Source organism: Chlorocebus sabaeus, chromosome 12, assembly GCF_047675955.1.
Source record: "Chlorocebus sabaeus isolate Y175 chromosome 12, mChlSab1.0.hap1, whole genome shotgun sequence".
NCBI classification, from domain to species: domain Eukaryota; kingdom Metazoa; phylum Chordata; class Mammalia; order Primates; family Cercopithecidae; genus Chlorocebus; species Chlorocebus sabaeus.
The window spans coordinates 84,026,856-84,046,715 of NC_132915.1; the positions used below are offsets into that span (position 1 = coordinate 84,026,856).

The 19,860-nt window shown below is 49.8% G+C and overlaps 1 protein-coding gene across 1 annotated transcript; it reads right to left on the reverse strand.

The window, feature by feature from the left end:
• Positions 1-1,726: 1,726 nt before the first annotated feature.
• Positions 1,727-19,860, reverse strand: AMBP (alpha-1-microglobulin/bikunin precursor). Its single transcript, XM_007968323.3, has 10 exons — positions 19,471-19,860; positions 17,882-18,024; positions 16,245-16,321; positions 15,321-15,437; positions 14,240-14,341; positions 11,209-11,255; positions 4,269-4,350; positions 3,016-3,183; positions 2,518-2,691; positions 1,727-1,870 (listed from the first exon to the last, which is right to left on the reverse strand). Exons 1-10 carry the CDS (start codon positions 19,585-19,587, stop codon positions 1,839-1,841), a joined length of 1,059 nt encoding a protein of 352 aa, XP_007966514.3. The 5' UTR covers positions 19,588-19,860; the 3' UTR covers positions 1,727-1,838.

The following is a 19,860-nucleotide window of genomic DNA, read 5'->3' on the forward strand; positions in this document are numbered from 1 at the left end:
GCCAAGATGGGAGGATCGCTTAAGCTCAGGAGTTCAAGACTAGCCAGGGCAACATGGTGAAACCGTGTCTCAAAAACAAAAATACAAAAATTAGCCAGGCATGGTGGCACGCGCCTGTAGTCCCAGCTCCTCAGGAGGCTGAGGTGGGAGGATCGCCTGAGCCCAGGAAGTCAAGGATTCAGTGAGCCAAGATCACGGCACTGCACTCCAGTCTAGGTGACAGAGCGAGACCCTGTCTCAAAAAAATAAAAAAAAATCTTGTGAGCAACGTGTCCATCCACCAGCTGACGCTGGCCTGTGCACCTGCACCTCACACCCTCCAATTCAAACATTTTTATCTTTCAGTTCAAGTCTCTTCAAAATATCACTCTTCAACATGGCCCCTTCAAACTGCTGTGGCTGGTGGGCCCTGGCATGGGAGGCACGTGTGGAAGGAACAGGATGTGGACACAGGATGGGAGGACCTCTGTTGGTCCCAGGCCAGAGGCCTCTCACTTCTCCTGGACAGTTGCCTGTCTCCCTGCACCTGACCCGACCTGCTTCTGCCCAGGAAGTCTGGGCGGTGACCACAGATGCTGCCCCTCAAGGCAGTCTTCTCTGTTGGAACCTGTAAGCCCCACACTCTGGATGTTGGGGGAGACAAAGGGAGGGTCTTGACGTGTCTAACCCAGGGGACTGCAAAGCTTTTGTCCCCAAATCCTTGTCTCCAGGTTCCTCCGCTTAACCAGAACTGTGGAATTCCTCCTTCCTTCCTTCCTGGTCCCTCAAGCCAACGGGCTAAGGGCACAAGGGGCGAACCCAGGACAGAACTAGCCACCGGCCTTTAGGATGCTGGTCACCCACAGAGAGGAGGAGGTAGGGCCCTGCCTGGGTTTCTTCTGCCAGGGTCAGCTCTCCACTTCAGAACACATAAAGCTGGGGCCTCCAATCCCTCTACAGCCACGCAGCCATCGGGGCTCTGGGCGGATGCAGTTAGCAAGAGATATTTATAAATCAGATGTTTGTAAAGCCCATGTGTCTACACTGGAGCCTCCTGGAGTCGTGTTCTTGGGCCAAGTTTGTCCTGGGCTGCTCTAGACAGCCCATCTACTCCCTTTCCCAAGGGTGAGGAGAAGCCAGCCCAGACCGAGGGCTTCTGGCCCTGGGCAGGGGCCCAGCAGTTGCACTGGACACAAGGTGAAGGCCAGTGAGCACTTTCCTTCCAGGGAAAGGTCCCAGGGGATGGGCTCTCCAGGGCCATGCAGAGAAACAGCTGAGGCTTTCCAGCTCCAGGCAGCTGGTTCTGGGGATGTGGCTGCAGCCGAAGTGAAACCTTGGGGAGGTGTTTGGTGCAGCAAAGGACAGGGGAATTATTTCAGGCATTTGTGGGCTGTCTGCCCTGAGCTCCCTGGGCACAGCAGGGCACAATTATTTCTTCTGAGCCTGGGTCACTGATGACCCACCAAACCTCTCGCAGAAACAAGTCCCCAGAGCTGCTTCCTCCTTTCTTTCCTAGCCTTATTAAAACAAAACAAAATAATCCCATTTTACACTATTGTAAATAGAACTGTGATTTGCTTCATAATTTGCATAGCCAGTGTCATGTACTGAAGATAGTTCTATTATGTTTCCAACGCAGTTTTCACTTCTGGGGAAAGCTGGGGTTGCATATGGACCCACCCTGGCTTTTTCTCCCCTCCGCCACCCTGTTACATTTGTGATGACAGTGAACAATGAGGACACAGAATTTCGGGAGTTCACAATTTAGTTTTTATTTGAACCCAGGTTGCTTGGCGCTGCCTGCTACAGGACCCCTGGACAGACACTGGCCATCCTCTGACTTGCAGACCGGCCAGTTGTCAGTTGGAGAAGCGCAGCAGCTCCTCATCCCCTGTGGACACAGAGAGACTCAGGGAGGGGTCTGTGGGCAGGGACACTCAGCGGAGGGAAGGCAGCTGTTGCCTGGGGCCAGTAACCTCTGCTTGCTGAATGATTTATCTCCAAAGGGCATTCCACGAAATGATCAGCTTTTTTTTCCTCTTCTGGTTTACCGCAGGTGCCATTTTCCAGTGGGAAAATCAAGGCACCAGCATCTTGAATGGTTGCTGTTCCCTGGAATGCTATTACTGTCATCATTGTATCGTTGTCGTCGTTAGTAGTAGCAGTTGCTGTTAGCTGAGTACTAACTCCGCATCAGGTACTGGGAAGGCTGGGGGGCAGGTGCTTTGTCCCATTTTACAAGAGAATACTGACACTCAGATTGGCACTTGCTCAACGTTGCAGGCGCAGAATTAGAACCCAGCTCTGCACCACTCCTCAGTCAGCCCTGCATACCGTCTGCCAGTGCCTGGCTAGTACCTCCCCAAGGCCCAAATCCAGCTGGGGTAAGGCCCCAGGCTCGGCCCCATTTCAGAGAGTAGATGGGCTGCACAACAGAGTCCAGAACTCAGCTCTCCAGACCCCTACTCCTCCCAGGGCTCTCCCACCTCGACTCCAACAGCCCCTCCGCCCAGCCTGGCACCCTGCAGGGCTGCCTACCATCACCAGGGACACCGCAGTACTCTCTGCACTCCTTCTCAGAGTAGAACTTGTTCCCGTTGCCCTGGCAGCCCCCGTAGGTGAAGAGGACGCACTTCCCCTTGACAGCATCAAATGCCCAGAGTTGGATGAAGGCTCGGCAGGGGCCCCGGACTATGGGGAGATTGCAGGCCGCTGTGGAGTGGAGAGAGGCATGGAACATGAGAAACCCTGTGACTACTGATCAGACATACATGAGACTGCTGAGCCAGAGGGCCCTGCTCATCTAGAACACCTCATCCCTCTTTGACAGATGGGGAAACTGAAGCCCACAGAAAGAAAATGATTTGCCCGAGGTCCTCCACATCCAAAGGTGGAATTCCTATGATTTCAGGAAACTGCCTGGAGTTCTGCCACTGGAATGCCCTATCTTAGCTACCTTTTCAATTCACAGGTGGTTTACTGAAGGGACAGGGTCTTGAGGGTGCAGAGTGCACAGGGGTGGGGGCCCGCACTCACCCACAGTTCGGCAGGTCTGCAGACACTCCTTCTCTGTCATGAAGTTGTTACCGTTGCCCATGCAGCCGCCATACTGGAAAGTCTCACAGGCCATGGACGTGCCATTATAGAAATACCTGCTGGTCATTCCCATGCAGGGACCGGCTGAGTGGCCCAGCTGGCAGGAATCTAGGGAGGGGCAGACCAGCAGCACTGACCAAGTGTTGACTGTGTACCCATTATCAGGCTGGGCACTTGATATGTGCCATCTTATTTAATTTTCACTAAAAGGATTATCAACTCTTTTTAGATAAGCAAACTGACTCTCAGAGAGGTGAAGTAACTTGCCCAGGGTCACACAGAGCTAAGATTCAAAACCCTGTCTCCAAAACCAATGCCCGTTCCACTCCATGTCATAGGGAGTTACCAGGGAACCACAGGCCCACTGTCCCCCTGTATTGGTCTTGTCTGCCCCCAAACTCTGTAATAGTAGTTGATAACATATTCACCAGCACCCACACTGGCCAGCCTGACCTTTTCACCAAGTCCCACCCACCCTGCTTTTGCTCCCATTGTTCCTTGCCCCCTGGAATGCCATCCTCCATAAAACTTTACCTGGATGCCTGGACACTGCGTGCATTCCCCTTTATCCATGAAGTCCTGATCCCTTCACCCCACCAGCCTCTCAGCTCCCCCAGCCCTTTAGCTGACCCTTCCTTTTGGGTCCATCACCTTCTCCCTTGGATGCCTCCCCCACTAGACCAGAAGTTCCAAAATGACACAAGTGGTCTATATGATCCCAGTCCCCAGCATGGGGGCTGGGGCAGAGCAGGGTTCAGTGTTTGCTGATCGAGTTGGAGAGGAAGTTGTTCATGAACACTGTCAATACACAAAGCATTCCCATGTCCCTCCCCAACTTGCTTCTATAAAAGCCCTGATGTTCAGCCCCACAGGCTATTATCCCATAATATAGATGAGGAAACCAAGGCTAGGAGGCCACACAGTCCTACAGACAGGGCAAGAACCAGCTTCTCATCATGGAGCTGACAGATCTCAAGCTCAGGACCACGCTTCTTGCTCCTCTCTCTGCCTCCACAACCCCTGGCAGAGTGCAGAGTACTTGATTTGCCTTTTCTCAGTCTAGCCCTTGAGTCTCTAACAGATAAAGAGACTGCAGTGATAAGAGCAGCCATCGTGAGTCAACTGTCGGCCCTTCCTTTCTGGAGTATGGCGGGGGTGGGGTGGGGAGCGGTGAAAAGGCAGGTGCTCATTACCTTCTTTCTTGGTGACATCAGTTACCAGTTTCCCACCCCCTGATCCTTCCTCTTCTTGGGGTAGCACAGCCCTCCGGGCTCTCTGCAGGGGAGAGAAAGAGAAGAAGTAGTTGCAGACCCCTTACCATTGCTCTCCTGTAACCCTGGAATATATACATGAACAACTTGCTTTGGGAATCAGGGTGTAGGTAGGAACACAGCTCCTAGACTGGTTAAAGGACCGCTTTCCCAAAAGTATCAACCTGAATTCCTGAATGGGCATCAGAGGACAGATTTCTGATCTGAAGTGAAATTCAAAACCATGAGGAATGACAACAGCCCCATATCCAACTTCCAGTTGAAGTGCCTAAAGGAATATAGTAATGAAGAAAGGGTATCTCCCAGAGTTGGAAACCAGGGGAGAGCAGCACCCTCACACTAAAGATGTGAAGGCATTGGTGCACAACAGAGCACAGGTGCAACTGGTTTACAGGAAGTGCTGACCAGATCATCATCAGCTGCTTGCAGGAAAAAAAAAAAAAAAAAATCCAGAGAGAAAGAAGGGACCCTGGAACTGATCCTAACTCCTTGTGGTGGTGGTGGGGACTGCAGAGCAGGGCAGGTTGCCAAAACTGTCAAGAGGGCCTCTGGGTGTAGAGTCCCTGAGGCAGGATCCCAAGGCAATTATAGAAGAGACGAGCAGGAAACTGCTGGCCAGTAGGCAGTAGCCCTGCCCACAGGTGAGACCTGGAACTTGAGAAGGTAGCTGTAGTAATCTCAAAATTTCTCATCTCCTTTTCAGGGGCAACAGAACACTGTGAAAACTGTCAGGGACTTTCTCTGTCTTCCAGACCAGTCTTAAGCTGGTGGCATATGGGCTTTCCTTGATGAGGATAGAGAAATGGAGAAAAGTCGTGGGACAAGTTAAAAACTGCAGCTGCCAGAATTGGGTTGGGCTGAAGAAATACCCTCACTAAATGGGAGATATTCTGGATCTTCTGGAATTCAGGTTGATGGCAGTAAGAAACAGAAGAACACTTAAACCTTCCCTGAAATTCAAGATGATATGCATCCAAAAAACAAAACCAAACAAACAAAAAAAGATGGCATACATTCGTATAACAGGAGCCAACAGTGATGGAAATGAGTATGTGAAAGTAGAAAATTGTTGAACATTAAAATGATGTTGAATTTAACCACACCATAGAGATGATGAAGTGCAGTTTCTATGCTATGGGAAATAAACCCACATAATAGGATTTCCAGGAGAGAAAATCAATACAGAAATAATAAAAGAAAACTTTTTTTGAGTTGAAGAAAGATTCCAGTTGCCCAATTATAGGGAAAAGGGGAATCTGGCAAAATTAGTGAAGAGCTCCTTCTTGGACATTCCTAGGGACAAAGAATAAAGAGCCTGGTGGCCTTCAGAGTAAATGACAGCATTTAATGACAGAAGCCCCAGAGCAATATCTGAGGGTTTTAAGAGGGAAAAGATTGTAACCCTGGGATCCTGCACTCATCCAAACCACTGGCCGTATGATAAAACCACAGAAAGACATTCTCAGCCTTGCAAGGATTTAGACATTTGCCACCCATATATCTTTCCTGAAAAAATTACTTGTAGACATACTCCCACCAATTGAGAAGGGAATCTAAATGCCAGAAATTAAAGATGTAATGGCAAAGAAATAATGATAAGGTATAAAGCCAATAAAATATAGAGTTAAATAATAAATAATTGCTAACATGGTTACGTGATTTACTGGAAATATTTAGAAACAATTCTTTTAAAAAAATATAGGTAGAAAATGTAAACAATTTCCGATCATATCCACAAAAACAGGTATGGGGAAAAATCTGAAAGGATAATCATGGTGAGAAACAGGGGAAATAGAAGTGTGCTGTATTTCACTCTTTTGCAAGGGGAGTCATTAGCTGTGGTTTCATTCTTGACATTGATAAAGAAATACAGATTTACTTGACATCTGAATTAAAATAGCAAATTGAAACTCTCCTCTAGAGTTCTCCCCCCAAAACCTAATATTTAGCCAAAAAAATGAGTTTGAAAGCATAACCCCAGCCCCCAAACTGTCATCCGTATCACTCAGACAAAGAAAGGAGTCCCACTTAAAGCCAAAAACTTTAAAACTGGCAGCCAAGGAAAAAAACACAAGACATTTTGGAACTGAATAGAATGGCTCAGCTGTGCCCTCCAACCTCCAGGCCTGGTATGTCATCGGATTTATAATTTTTCCTAATACTTCTAAATTCAGAAGGAGAAAACTGAGGGGCACTCCATCCCTTTCCTTTCCTGACAGAGGAGTAGTGAAAATGCCTTTTGGAGAGAAAGGAGTAAAAAGCAAAAACGGAGTTCATGGAATGGGAGGAATAGTAGTAAAAGTTCCAGGGCTGTGCAATTGAGTGCTCCAGGACACGTTGCTGTGGGATGGATTATATCACACCAGTCCCCTGCCTCCAGGGATAATGGGCCCCATCCAGAACATTCAGCAGTCCTTCCAAAGAGAAGCAGAGGAAGGATGTTATGGATTGAACTGTGTCCCCCAAAATTCATATACTGGGGTCCTAACCCCCCAGAACCTCAGAATGTAACCTTATTTGGAAATCGGATTGTTCAGATGCAACAAATTAAGATGAGATTATTAGGGTGGACCCTAATCCGATATGAGTGGTGTCCTTATAAACAGGGGCGATTCGCACACATAGAGAACTCCCTGTGAAGATAAAGGCAGGAATTGGGATGATGCTTTTAACAAGCCAAGCAACACCAAAGACTGCCAGCAAACCACCAGAGGCCGTGGGAGAGGCACGGCACAGAGTCTTTCTCGAATCCCGCAGAAGGAACCAACCCTACCAGCAACTTGATCTTGTATTTCTGGCCTCCAGAACTGTGAGACGGCGCATCTGTGTTGTTTAACTCCCCATTTGTGGTTCTCTGTTATAGCAGCCCCAGGAAACACACAGATGGTATTCAGACATGCACGTGCACCTCAAGGCAGCTTCTCACCCCACCGCCACCCCCACCATTTCCTTGGACTTTACAAAAGTTGATGAAACATAAAATACCCAGATCTTACACTAAAGTCGGATGGGGCTGGGGGGAGGTGGGATTGGGCTCAAATTTATTGGGAAGAGGGCCAAGGAGTAAATGGCACTTCCCACTGTACCAGAACAAACAGAAAATCTGTATAAAGCTGACTAAGAAGGAGCAAGATGAAGAGAAATGGTACAGAAACTACCCAAACCCACTTCAGAAGTGAATGAAAAAATAAATAACCTGAATAAGAGAAAGAGCCCGGCTGTGGTGGACACCTTCATAAACTGCTTGGATTCCCCTCAGCAATGGATGTACTTCCTCAGTCGCCGACAGTGCTGCTGTCAGACGGCTCCCAGGGGTCAGCCTGGGGACTGTGGCAGCTAAAGGAGTCATCTCACCCAAGGTCATGCCCACCTCCCAGACTGATCAACACAGGGTTATTAGGACTCAGCCCCTTTGCAGCATCTTGGGACATCTCTGAAGTCTCAGAGGTCCCTGTGGTGTTGGCTGAGGCATTGTAACTGCATCGCAGCTGGACTGCTTCCTCTGCCCAATCCTGCCTTCATGCCTTCTCCCCTACAGGTGTTGGTCCTGGGGAACCCAACCTGTGACACCAGAAGAAAACAGAACTCAAGAAACAGAAGGAAATTCCTCAATGCCTTCAAGCTATAGAATTACTTAATTAGAACATGCATTTATGCGCACATATTTGTGTGTGTGTGTGTGTGTGTGTGTAGAGATGGGGTCTTGCTATGTTTCCCAGGCTGGTCTTGAACTCCTGGCCTCAAGCAATCCTCCTGCCTCAGCCTCCCAGAGTGCTAGGATTACAGGCATGAGCCAAAACAACAGAATAAGATGAAAAGAAGAAATCCGAGCCTACAGAAACAAATTGAGAACCAAAACAACATAAATTCAGAGCCAGTGAATAAATTAGAAATAGAAATAACAAGGAACAGAATGAAATGACTGTCTGCAGAAGGAAATGACTGCTAAAAATGCAATGAATGTCATAGAAGAGAGACTGGTAATAATCCCAGTGAATGCAGATGGAAAAGACAAAGACATGAAAGCAACTGGGGAGAAACTAGTAGATGTGGAAGGCAAAGATGCTCCCAGATGCTAGAACAAGCGTTCCCGAGGTAGCAAAACCCAACAAAGGGAATGGAACATAAACTCAATGATATCAAGAGAGATATCCCTCAAACACAGAAGAAATATAATCTGTACATGAAAAGAGAACATTGAATTCCAGGACGTATTATTATTATTATTATTATTTTGAGACAGAGTTTTGCTCTGTCACCCAGGCTGGAGTGCAGTGGTGCAATGTCGGCTCACTGCAACCTCTGCCTCCCCGGTTCAAGCGATTCTCCTGCCTCAGCCTTCCGAGTAGCTGGGACTACAGACATGCACCACCACACCCGGCTAATTTTTGCATTTTTATACAGGTGTGACCCACCACACCTGGCCCTGGATGTATTTTTTTAAATAGAGACAAGATCTCACTGTTGCCCAGGCTAGAGTGCAGTGGCACAATCATAGCTCACTGTAACCTCGAACTCCTGCTGGGCTCAAGCAATACTCCCTCCTTAGCCTCCCGAGTTGCTGGGACTTCAAGTGCCACCCACCGAGCTGGCTAATTTAAAAAACAAATAAAAAAACAAACACTTTTTGTAGAGATGGAATCTCACTATGTTGCTCGGAATCTCACTATGTTGCTCGGTCTCAAACTCCGGACCTCAAGTGATCCTCCTGCCTCAGCTTCCCAAAGAGATGAGATTACAGGAATGAGCCACTGTGCCCAACCCCCAATAAATTTTTATACCAAATTTTCAACATCAAGATAGGTTTTGTTAAGATGTTGATTTTAATGATAAAGTTTTCCCAGGCATCTGAACAGAAGAAACAAATTGCCTACAAAGAGAAGAAATATCACATGGGTCTCCGGCTTTTTCATAGCAATAATCAGCGCTTGAGAACAATGGAGTAACACATGCAAAGTTCTAAGGGAAGAAACACACGACCCGAGATTGTTGCAAACAAGCAAAATGGCATCAAGTATGAAGGAAACTGAGAGACCTTCTCAAACATGGGAGAATTCATGGACTGAAACACTCATGAACCCTCCTCAAAAACACCACCTGGCAAAGAAATGGCACTAAGTAAGAGAATAATAGGAATAAATAACTCAGGAACAGAGAAGTTGTGGTTATATTCACTAAAGGTAAGAACAGAATCCACTAAAATAGAGAACTACTCCTAAAAGATGGGATTATGGAGACAGAGAAGACGGGAATGGTATCGATCTAGACAATGAAAAAGACAGAAGAAAGAAGAGTTGCCACAGAGTTTCATTCTCAAAGAGAGTGCTCCTGTCTGTCTTTCAAATCACAGAAACAATAAATATACTCTTTAAAAATATACAGTGATGGCAGCCTCTTAAATGTCTTTTCACCACCTTGACTTTAGAAGAATCTTTAGGACATAAATCCTCTTGTGAATAAATATTTATTTGAAGTTCAAGATCTCCACTTCAGTTTCCTTAAGAAAAAATTCAAAAGGCCAGGCACAGTAGCTCACGCCTGTAATCCCAGCACTTCGGGAGACAAAAGTGGGTGGATTTCCTGAGGTCAGGAGTTCGAGACCAGCCTGGCCAACATGGCAAAACCCTGTCTCTACTAAAAAAATAAAATAAAAATTAGCCGGGCATGGTGGTGGGCACCTGTAATCCCAGCTACTCAGGAGGCTGAGGCAAGAGAATCACTTGAACCTAGGAGGCAGAGGTTGAAGTGAGCCAAGATCATGCCACTGCACTCCAGCCTAGGTGACAGAGTGGGACTCCGTCTCAATTAAAAAAAAATTCAAGTAAAACCACAATTAATGCTTTCAAAAATTAGAAATAGCACTTGTAACATAATCCCACTTAATAACAGTATATCTAAATTTGATCATCCATTTGTCCTTTTTTCTATAAGTCCTTTTATCCATATGTGTGGCAAGATTCCAGAAACTGTGTGACTGCTGATAGTTTTGAGGTGGTGAGATTTTAAAAAAAAACTTTTACTTATCTTCATACTTTTCTACATTCCTTTAATTCTTCATAATGACCATTTATTAGTTTTGTAAGATCAATGGTCATTTTCTTTTAAAATATAGGAACAAATACCTAATGTGTTAACTGTTAATTCCACATAGGAACAAGCACATTTGGTCTTTTTGTGGGGGGTTTATAGTTTTACAATTTTCAAGAATATTTTTCTAAATAAATATATATATTCATATATATACACACATAGATATATACCCATGTACATACATACATTGGTAGAATAGGATATATAATTTTCCAAATAATCAGAAAAAAGAGAATGAAGAAAGCGTAATCAATATGGCAAAATGCAGGAAAATAAAAGGGAAGCGTAAGAAAGCCCCCAAAATCAGACGGCAACATAGGAAAAGAGATGGTTTGAGAAGCTGCTTGTTCTCAGGTTTGCTGATTTTTAGGGACATCAATTGATTTCTTTTCATGGACTGAATATCATTATTTCATTATTGAGTATTACTATTTCGTTATTGAGTGTTTTACTTCTTTTAGACAGTTTTAGGCACTGTGCTAAGGACTTTTCTATATGTCATTAAATTCTACCACAAGCCTGGAAGGTAAGTGTAATCATCCCGTTTCGAAGATGAGAAAAGTGAGGTCCAGATGGATTGGCAACTAGCCCAGGTGGCAAAATCAAGATGGAGCCCCAGTGAGTCTGACTTCAACACTCATGCCCATCACTGACTTCTCTCAACCCTTCCCCATGACTCTGCCTCCCTCTGCAGCAGGATCAAGTGTGCAGCATGCCTGGGGCAGAGTGGGGTGGGAAGGCGTGGGATGGGGTCGGGGGATCAGGCACTCACCGGGATTAAGACTGGCTCTGGTTGCTGCTCCCCAGGGACACATTCACCTAGGCCACAGAGCAGGAGAGAGGAGTGAATAACAGGACCAGGCTCAGGGGCCATCCTAGACCCAGATTTGTTTCTTTGGTGAGCATCATGCTGGGAACTTGTCATGCCTTAGTCCACTTCATGAATGGTCCTGCCTGCGTGGCTTGCTCAAGGCCATTCACTGGAAAATCAACGGACTGGTGACTGAACCGTCATTACCATCTGTCCGCCCCACCCCACCCAACTAGCGTCATTGTGTCGGCATCATGGCAAGAATAGCAAGAGCTAACACAGCATTTATGAGCACAGTGCTATTGTGCTTATATTGCATTGCCTTTTACAGCAACTTCTAAGGAAGGTGTTATTATGCCTAATATACAGATGAGGGAAATGAGGCCCTGAGAGGTTGACTAGCCAGAGGCCACAGAGCGAAGTTTGAATCCATGTGCTCTTGATGGCAGCAGTGGGCCATCCGGAGTGTCCGCTGCCATCACACCGGCTGCAGCAGGGAGACACGAGGGTCTGTGGCTCCAGACCCTGGACCCATGTTGCCTTTCTCGCCCACCATTATTGCAGAGAGGTCGTGGGGAGGAGGCTGACAGTCCCCGGATCCCACCTCTGGGAGCCCCTGGAGCCTGCCACCCTGGGGGCCGTCACAGTGGGGCTAGGCTGAGTCACCTGCCAGCAGGGGAGCAATACAATTGGGCAGAGAGGGCCCCCGGGGCAGAGCTGGGCCCAGGGCATTGCTGCACTTGCACACAGAGCACAGGGCTGGTCCTGGGGTGTGGAGCTGGGGCTATGCTTCGGGGTCCTGGGGCAGGAAATGGGAGTGGTGCCCACTTCAGGGACCCAGCCAGTGGTGCAGCCACTGGGTTCCTGTGCCTCGCGAGGAGGCTCTGTGTGAAGCCACCGGGGGCCATGTCCCCAGGGTCCACCCCACATTGGGGTGACCGCCAAGCCTGACACTCTGGATGGCTGGGCCTGGGGCCTACAATCCACTCCTGGAGGCATCCTTTGGGCAGGGCTGCGTGCCAGGCAAGGGAAGCCTCAGGCCACCCCTGAGTGCTGCGGCCATGGAGGGAGCTTGTCACGATGTCACCCCAGCCCTAGACACCGGTCTGGGCCCACCAACAGCCCCTGCCCCAGGCTGCAAGGGGGTGCAGCTGGGGCTGCACACCCCATTGAGCTGGTGGGAGCTGGGCACAAGTGGGAGGCCTGCCCCTTCTGAGTTGGTGGGGCAGGAGCTCCCCGGGTGCAGCAGCAGCTGTGCTGCTGTGGCTGTGGACCCAGGCATTTCTGCACTCTCAGAGGCCCAGGAAGGTCCCCTGCCCACCGCAGACTCTAGGATGACTGCTCCCACTGCCTGGCTTCTCCCTGCTGTTGGTGCCTGCTTTATCTTGGAGCAAGATCAGGTCTGAGCCAGGGTGCTGCTGAAGCCTGGACAGGTGTGCACACGCTCAGGGCAGTGCTGACATGCCAGCTCCCGGTTGCCTCAGCCCCCTCCAGACTTTGGGTGTCAACAAGCATGAGAGGGAGGCCAAGTGGGGGCTGATGGCAGCTGGCACTGGCCTGGAGGCGCCCCTTGGTATGAATAGCCTGGGTGCCATGAATAGCAGCAGAAGGCAGACAGGCTCCTGAGTGGAAGGAGGCTGGTGCCCAGTGAAGCCCCACCTTCAAGCCGGGAAGGGCCTGAAGCCTGGGGGGCTGGGCCACCAGTCCCGTGAACCAGATGGGGAACTTGTGGTGCTTTTCCCTGGGCCTACCCATGGCTGCCCATGGGCCAGTCAGTACAAACTTGCACACAGAGTGCCCATAAAAATCCCAGACTCAGCCAGACTTGAGGAAAGGACAGAGATGAAAACCCCAGGCTCAGCTAGATTCAAAGAGAAGACAGAGAGACAAGGGGAGACAACGGGATGGCCTGCCTGCAGAGAGGAGCTTCCCATTCCCGGGTCTCCTCTCTGCTAGGAGCTGAACACTCGTCAGAACACCCTGGCTGCAGACAGGAGCTGCCCACGCAGGTCCCCTCCAAACTGTTCTATTGCTCAGTAAAGCTCCCCTTCATCTCGCTTGGCCTACGTTTGTCTGCATACCTCATTCTTTCTGATCACAGGACAAGAACTTAGGACCCATCAAATGGCAAGGCTAACTGTAACACAAACAGGGCTGAAACATGCCCCTTGCTCACCACATTGTAAGTGGTGAAGAGAAGGAGAGAAAAGCTGTGGTCCTTTGGGGAGCCCAGACCTGGGAGCTCCCCGAGCCAGAACTCTGACCCCCTCTTTGGGGCCCTGCATTTCCTGGCATCTCCAAGCTTCCAGGCACCACTCCATTCCCTGGTGCCAGCTGAGAAATCTGCTTGTGGTGCACGTGGTCCAGCCACACCCTTACAGAGTGCTGGCACCCATGCCAGCACCTGGAGCTGCCCACCCCATGGCAGCAGCCAGCATGTCTGACTACAGTGGCTGGACCCCACGCTCACTCATACACACCTTGTCGCTTCATGCCTGAGTCGCAGTCTCCCTTGGAGGTGTGGGATCCAGGCCAGTAGCATGAGCCAAGCATAGCATAATCTACCAGGCCAAGTGGGTGGAACAAGCCCAGCAGACCCAAGCAAAACTCAGGCAAAGGCACCACCAGCCACAGAGGTTTACAGCCAGAAAAGCAATGCCCCAAAGATCCTGTAACACTCTGATTCCTGAGTCCATCCTCTTAGTCCCAAAACTATTTGCCTCCTAAGAGGTATCTATGGATTCTGGCTACAACCTCCCTGAGACACATGGCAGTAGAATGAACACTGAATGGGTTCTAGTCTAAGCTCTGCTAGGAATAAGCTGTGAGACTTGGAGCAAATCCATTGGCTTCCCGATTCACTACAGAGGGGAGGCTGTGGCCCCTCTTTATCTCAGAGGATTATAGTAAGGACTCAGGGGCTGGGATGGTCTCTGGGGCCCACAAGGGATGAAGAGGGGACAGGATATTGAGGTGGGGGGTTGCTATGTACCTCGGTCAGCCATGGTGAAGATGGAGTCCTCAGGGATGCCCACACCCTGGGCAACCACTCTGAAGTCCTGCAGGAGGGTTTCCCTCAGCTGCGGCTTCCGCCCTGCAAGAAGGAAGCAGAGGAGACACCTAGAACCACCAGGTGCCTAGAGTGGAAGGGCCTGAAATGATTTTGCCCAGTGATTTTCCCTTATGGAAAATTTGAAAACTATTGATGCAGTTTAATCTATTTGATACACTTAGGGAAAGACAGGCTCCCAAGAGGAAGAAGGGCCTGCCTAGGTTCCCACCCAGGTCTCCTGAGTCCCCACGGAGGACTCTTCCCCCCCCCCTTTTTTTTTTTTTTTTTTTTTGAGATGGAGTCTCCCTCTGCCACCCAGGCTGGAGTGCAGTGGCGCGATCTTGGCTCACTGCAAGTTCCGCCTCCCGTGTTGACGCCATTCTCCTGCCTCAGCGTCCCAAATAGCTGGGACCACAGGCGCCCGCCACCATGCCCAGCTAGTTCTTTTGTATTTTTAGTAGAGACGGGATTTTATCGTGTTGGCCAGGATGGTCTCGACCTCGATCCCTTTTTTTTTTTTTTTTTTTTGAGACAGGGTCTTGCTCTGTTGCCCAGGCTGAAATGCAGTGGCCCAATCATGGCTCACTGCAGCCTCAAATTCCTGGGCTCAAGTGACCCTTCTGCCTAAGCCTCCTGAGTAGCTGGAACTGCAGGCACATGCACTATGCCCAGCTAATTCTTTAATTTTTCGTAGAGATGCAGTCTCAGTATATTGCCCAAGGTGGTCTCAAACTCCTGGCCTCAAGCAATCCTCTTGCCTGGCCTCTCAAAGTGTTGGGATTACAGGTGTGAGTCACAGCACCCAGCCCCCACTGGTTCTTTTAAGGGCCTGGAGGCTGTGTAATTCTCTGGGCCTGGAATTTTAGAGATCAAAAAAGACTCAATGATTGTACCTTTCTCCAAACTGGAGTTTTGTCAGGAAGAAAAAGCAAAACTCCCTGCCCTTACCCACTCCACTGTCCATAAATCAATGTCCTCCCACCCTTAACTCCAATGGGCACATCTAGTAATAAGCCATTACCGTAGAGCTTGGCAGTAATGGTGGGTCCATGACGGCGGCTGAATTTCTTGGTCAGGAAAATGGCATACTCATCATAGTTGGTGTGGACCACATAGGACTCCATGGTTATGTTCCATTCTGCATGGGAGGTGCAGGCAGACCAAAGGGATCAGTAGTCAGAAGACTATTCTAGCTGGAGGTGTGTCACCTGTTTACTCACACATCATCTCCTCATCCATCCATCTATCCACCCGTGCCTTCCATATCTCCATTTATCAATTCATCCATATTCAGTCTCTCCCTATTCACCCATCTATATTCTCCATGTACTCATATTAATTCATCCACCATCACTCAATCCATCTATTCTCTCCATACATCAATCTATCTCCCTTCCTTCCTTCTTTCCTTCCTTCCTTCTTTCCCTTATCACTCCATCAATTTACCTATTAGGCAACTGACTGATTGACTCATTTATCCTTTACATATATTCAGTTACCAATCATTTCTTCTTTCATCCATCTATCCAGCCAAACATTCCTAAGTTCAGCCCTAACACAATTGTTTGGCACATAGAGCATATTCAATAAACATTGTCTGAACTAACAAATAAATTCATGTCCAAATACCTCTCTCACTTTGCATCATGCCCACTGTACATGGTAGATGCTTACTAAATTTTTATCAACTGATAGGAGGTGCCTAAGAAAACATGAAGGCTGGTGAAATCAGCACCATCACCCTACTCCGGGCATGGGCACCAGGGGGGCAGGGAAGGAGAGAGGGAAGGGGAGGAGGAGAGGAGGAGAAGGAGGAGTTGTTTGGGGGAAGGCTAGATGACATCTCAGCTGAATGGGAGGAAAGGTTACAGAGGCAGAGGGAGCTGAGGACATCAAGGTATTTTCAAGCAAAGGAGAGAGTGTGCGTGTCTTCCACTCCACTTACTGGATTTGTGATAGAGAAACTTCCCGTCAGTATCTGTTTTCTCATAAGCTCCAGACATCTCCTCACAAACACCTTTCCTAGAAAGGAACAAATCAAAAGGAAGGTCACTCCTGGTAGAGATCATCGTCCTGACACTCAACCCTCCTGCAGGGCTCTTTCCAAATGCCTCGGTTTTGGGGAGTCTTTTTGTTTGTGTGGTTTTGTTTGCTTTCTAATTTGGAAATGAACATCTCCAAATGTCTTATTTAATGCTCACACTAGCCCCGAGAGACTCCCATTTTCCATATGACGGAGGGACAGAGAAGAAGAAACCAATCCGTGCCATCCTCCTGGCAAAGCCAGCACTGAAACCGCCTTCCTTAATCAAATCTACACATTATACTGATGCAGGAGGAGCTGGAGTGGTCAATTCCTGCACTCATCCATGTATTGTTCTGTGTCTCTCTTGCCCCAGTTTTCTCATTTACAAAATGGGGATCATGATAGTTTCTACCTCACATGGTTAGTGTGAGGATCAACTGACACATATGTAAAGAACTTGGAGGAAGCACTATATATGTATTAGCTATTATTGCTACAATGAGCACTATTTATCCAATGGACACTTACTGGGCAGCACCTATGTGGCAAGCCCTGTGCTACATGCCAGGGATACATAAGACAGCAAAACAGACCCCATTCCCTGGGGTTCCCGGAGCTTGCAGTTGAGTGGGTCAGGCAGGCAGGCGAGAGGCAGATGCAGTCAGTGGGAGAAGTACCACATGGGGGGAAGTGTGAGGTGCTCTTCCGGCACAAAGAAGGGCAGGTAACCTGAACCTGGGTGTCTGGGAGGGTTTCCTGGAGGAGGTGACATGAAACCTGAGTTCCGAAGAATCCACAGGAATTAATTAGCCCAGGGAAGTGAGGAGAAGTGCTCCCAGTAAAAGGAACATCAGGTGCAAGGACCTGGAGGCGTGAGAGTTCCAGAACCGAAAGAAGGTCCACATGGGTAGACTCAGAGTACACAGCAGAGTGTGTGGCAGGGCGTTCTGGGTTCTGGGAGGGCCCTGGCCCCACATCAAGGGTTTGAATCTTAATCCCAGGGCAGTGGGGAGTCATGAAAGGGTCTCGAGCAGATTTGAGTTTTCAAAGGGTCTTTCTGGCTACCGGGTGAAGAGTGGATGGGGTGGAAGGGTGGAGATCAGAGGTGGGGAAAGAGTAGAGAGGTTGTGGCAGACAGCCAGGAAAGAAAGAGAGGTGGCTTGGACCAGGGTGGTGGCAGTGGAGAGGGGAGAAGTGAGCAGGTTGGGGGGATTTAGGAGGACAATGGGCACGACTTGATGATGGGTGACAGGGGAGAGAGGAGCCCAGTTCCCGGGTTGGGTCCCTGTGGGGTTGAAGTGCCCACACTGGGCTAAGGAATGCCCAAGGGGGAGGAGCAGTTTGCAGAACAGGCACAGTGCTGGGACACTGCTCTCGAGGAATAGATAGGACACCTGAAAAGGGCGGTCCTGGTGGAGGAGAGTAGAGGGATCTGGGGTTCAGCGGGAAGGTCCTGGCTGGAAGCAGACATCTGCAACTTCCCAGGATGGACGGGGCTGGGAAGGTTGTGGGTCTCTTGGTCTCTCTCAGCTTTCTGGCCCCACCCCAGTGCTCACCGCCAATGAGTGCTGGTCATGCTGATCTCCGCCTCTGTAGCGCCTTCTCCCAGCACCAGTGTGCTCACTGTCATCCTGTCCATGATCTTCTTCAGCCAGGGGCAGGTGGAACCGATTGCCAGGTTGTACCACTTCCCATAGATCTAGGAGACAGGCAAGCTCTGGGGGTCTGCACCAGTCTCAGACCTCAAAGCAGACCTAGCTGACAGCTGCTCCCTGCCCTCCACCACCTCCTCCTCTTCCCCCTCCTCCTCCTCTTCCCCCTCCTCCTCCTCCTCCTCCTTCTCCTCGAGATGACTTATCCTTTTAAGGGAGAATGTCTTATGACTAATCAGAGGCCACACACCTTCAAGGGAGGACAGATCCCTAAGAGTGGAGTTCCAGGCATCACAGCGAGCCCAGAGAAGCAGGTGTGCAACTGGGGTCCCAACCTGCCCTGCAGAAGGGCTTACTTTATCGAGATGTGGGATCTGTCCATAGCTTCATCAACCACTGCTCCCCAAGAGCTGGAGTCCTGTCTTTTACTCCTCCAGTGACGGGGTAGCCCCACCTCACAAGGCAGCCCACAACCCCACGTTAGGAAGTATTTCAGAAGTGTAATGAACGTGATGGGGTCATTCAGGACAGGCCTGCTGCCTCTTCCTCCTGAAAGTGCACAGGACAGCTGAAGGAGCCCTCAGGCTCCTGCAGAACAGGTCAATGTGCCCCATGTCCTTTGTGTCCCAGACTGCCACAGGGACCTGCTTCTCATTGCCCCTCTGCCACGACCTTTCCTTATCCCTAAAAGTAAACAAAACCCACACGACACCACAGCTAGAAGGTTCTGACACCCTTTATACAGACATGGAGACTGAACCCCAGGTGGGCAAGGGTCTGCTCAAAGCCACCCCGGGATTTAGGGTAGAGTGGGGGTTGGAAGGCAGCTCTGGCACTCCGCACTCACAGGAGAGTGTCCTGCCCCAGTCCAGGTCTCTCTGTGTGCCCAAGCCTCTGAATGTCCCCCAATCCCATTCTCTGTCCTGCTCCACCTCTTCCCATAAGCCCCACATGCCCAACCCGAAAGCTGCTGGCCACATGTCCGCCCTGTGTCACCCCAGGTGTCTGTCCGCAGTCAGGCAGGATGTGGCAGGGGATGCAGGAAGAGCTAAGGGAAAGATGCCACAGGGAGAGGGGAGTCACTAGAGAAGGAAGGGCTGGGAGTGGGGTGGGCAGAGAGGTCTGGGCAAAGCTGGGTGCCTGCACAGGGGCTGCAGAGTAGTGGCAGGCAGGACAAAGCCTTCTCTGGAGTGGGTTCCCATTAACACAAGGATTTCCTTTGGAGCCCACGAGGACAGTGCAGAAGGTGAGGATGTTTGACTCATAGAATGTCAGCCAAGAGGCCCACAGAATGGCAGTGGATAGAGTTGTACCTTCAAAGGATCCCATAATCCCAGATGATCTAAGTAGAAGCCTGAGACCCCGAGACAGGCAGCACTTGCTCAGCAGGGCCCATCTGCCTGGAGTCCCCATCACCACAGACACCCCACCACAGCCACCCCACCACAGCCACCCCACCACAGACACCCCACCACAGACAGCGGCAGCCTCACCCGAGAGACATTGAAGTTTTCCTGCACTTGGATGTCGTCGGGCGGCGTTGGCACAGGGCCGGCGCTCACTGCCAGGCAGGCACTCAGCAGCAAGAGCAGGGCCCCGAGGCTCCTCATGGCTCTAGGCTCCTCTGCCTTGGTGTATCCCACAGGCTCGGTCTAGCAACAGAAGGGCCACTGCCTCCCTGCCCAGGGTAGCTGTGAACTGAGGCTGGGGAAGGGGCCTGTGGCTTGTCGGTGACCTCAGTGTTTGCCCTGCTCGGCTGGGGCCAATTACAGCCCCAAGGCCAGCTCTGATCGATCCCTGTAGCCTGGCTGGGGTCAACAGTACCAAGAGACCGGGATGGCTGCTTCAGAAGAGGCATTGGCCAAGCAATAGGGCCCTGGGGC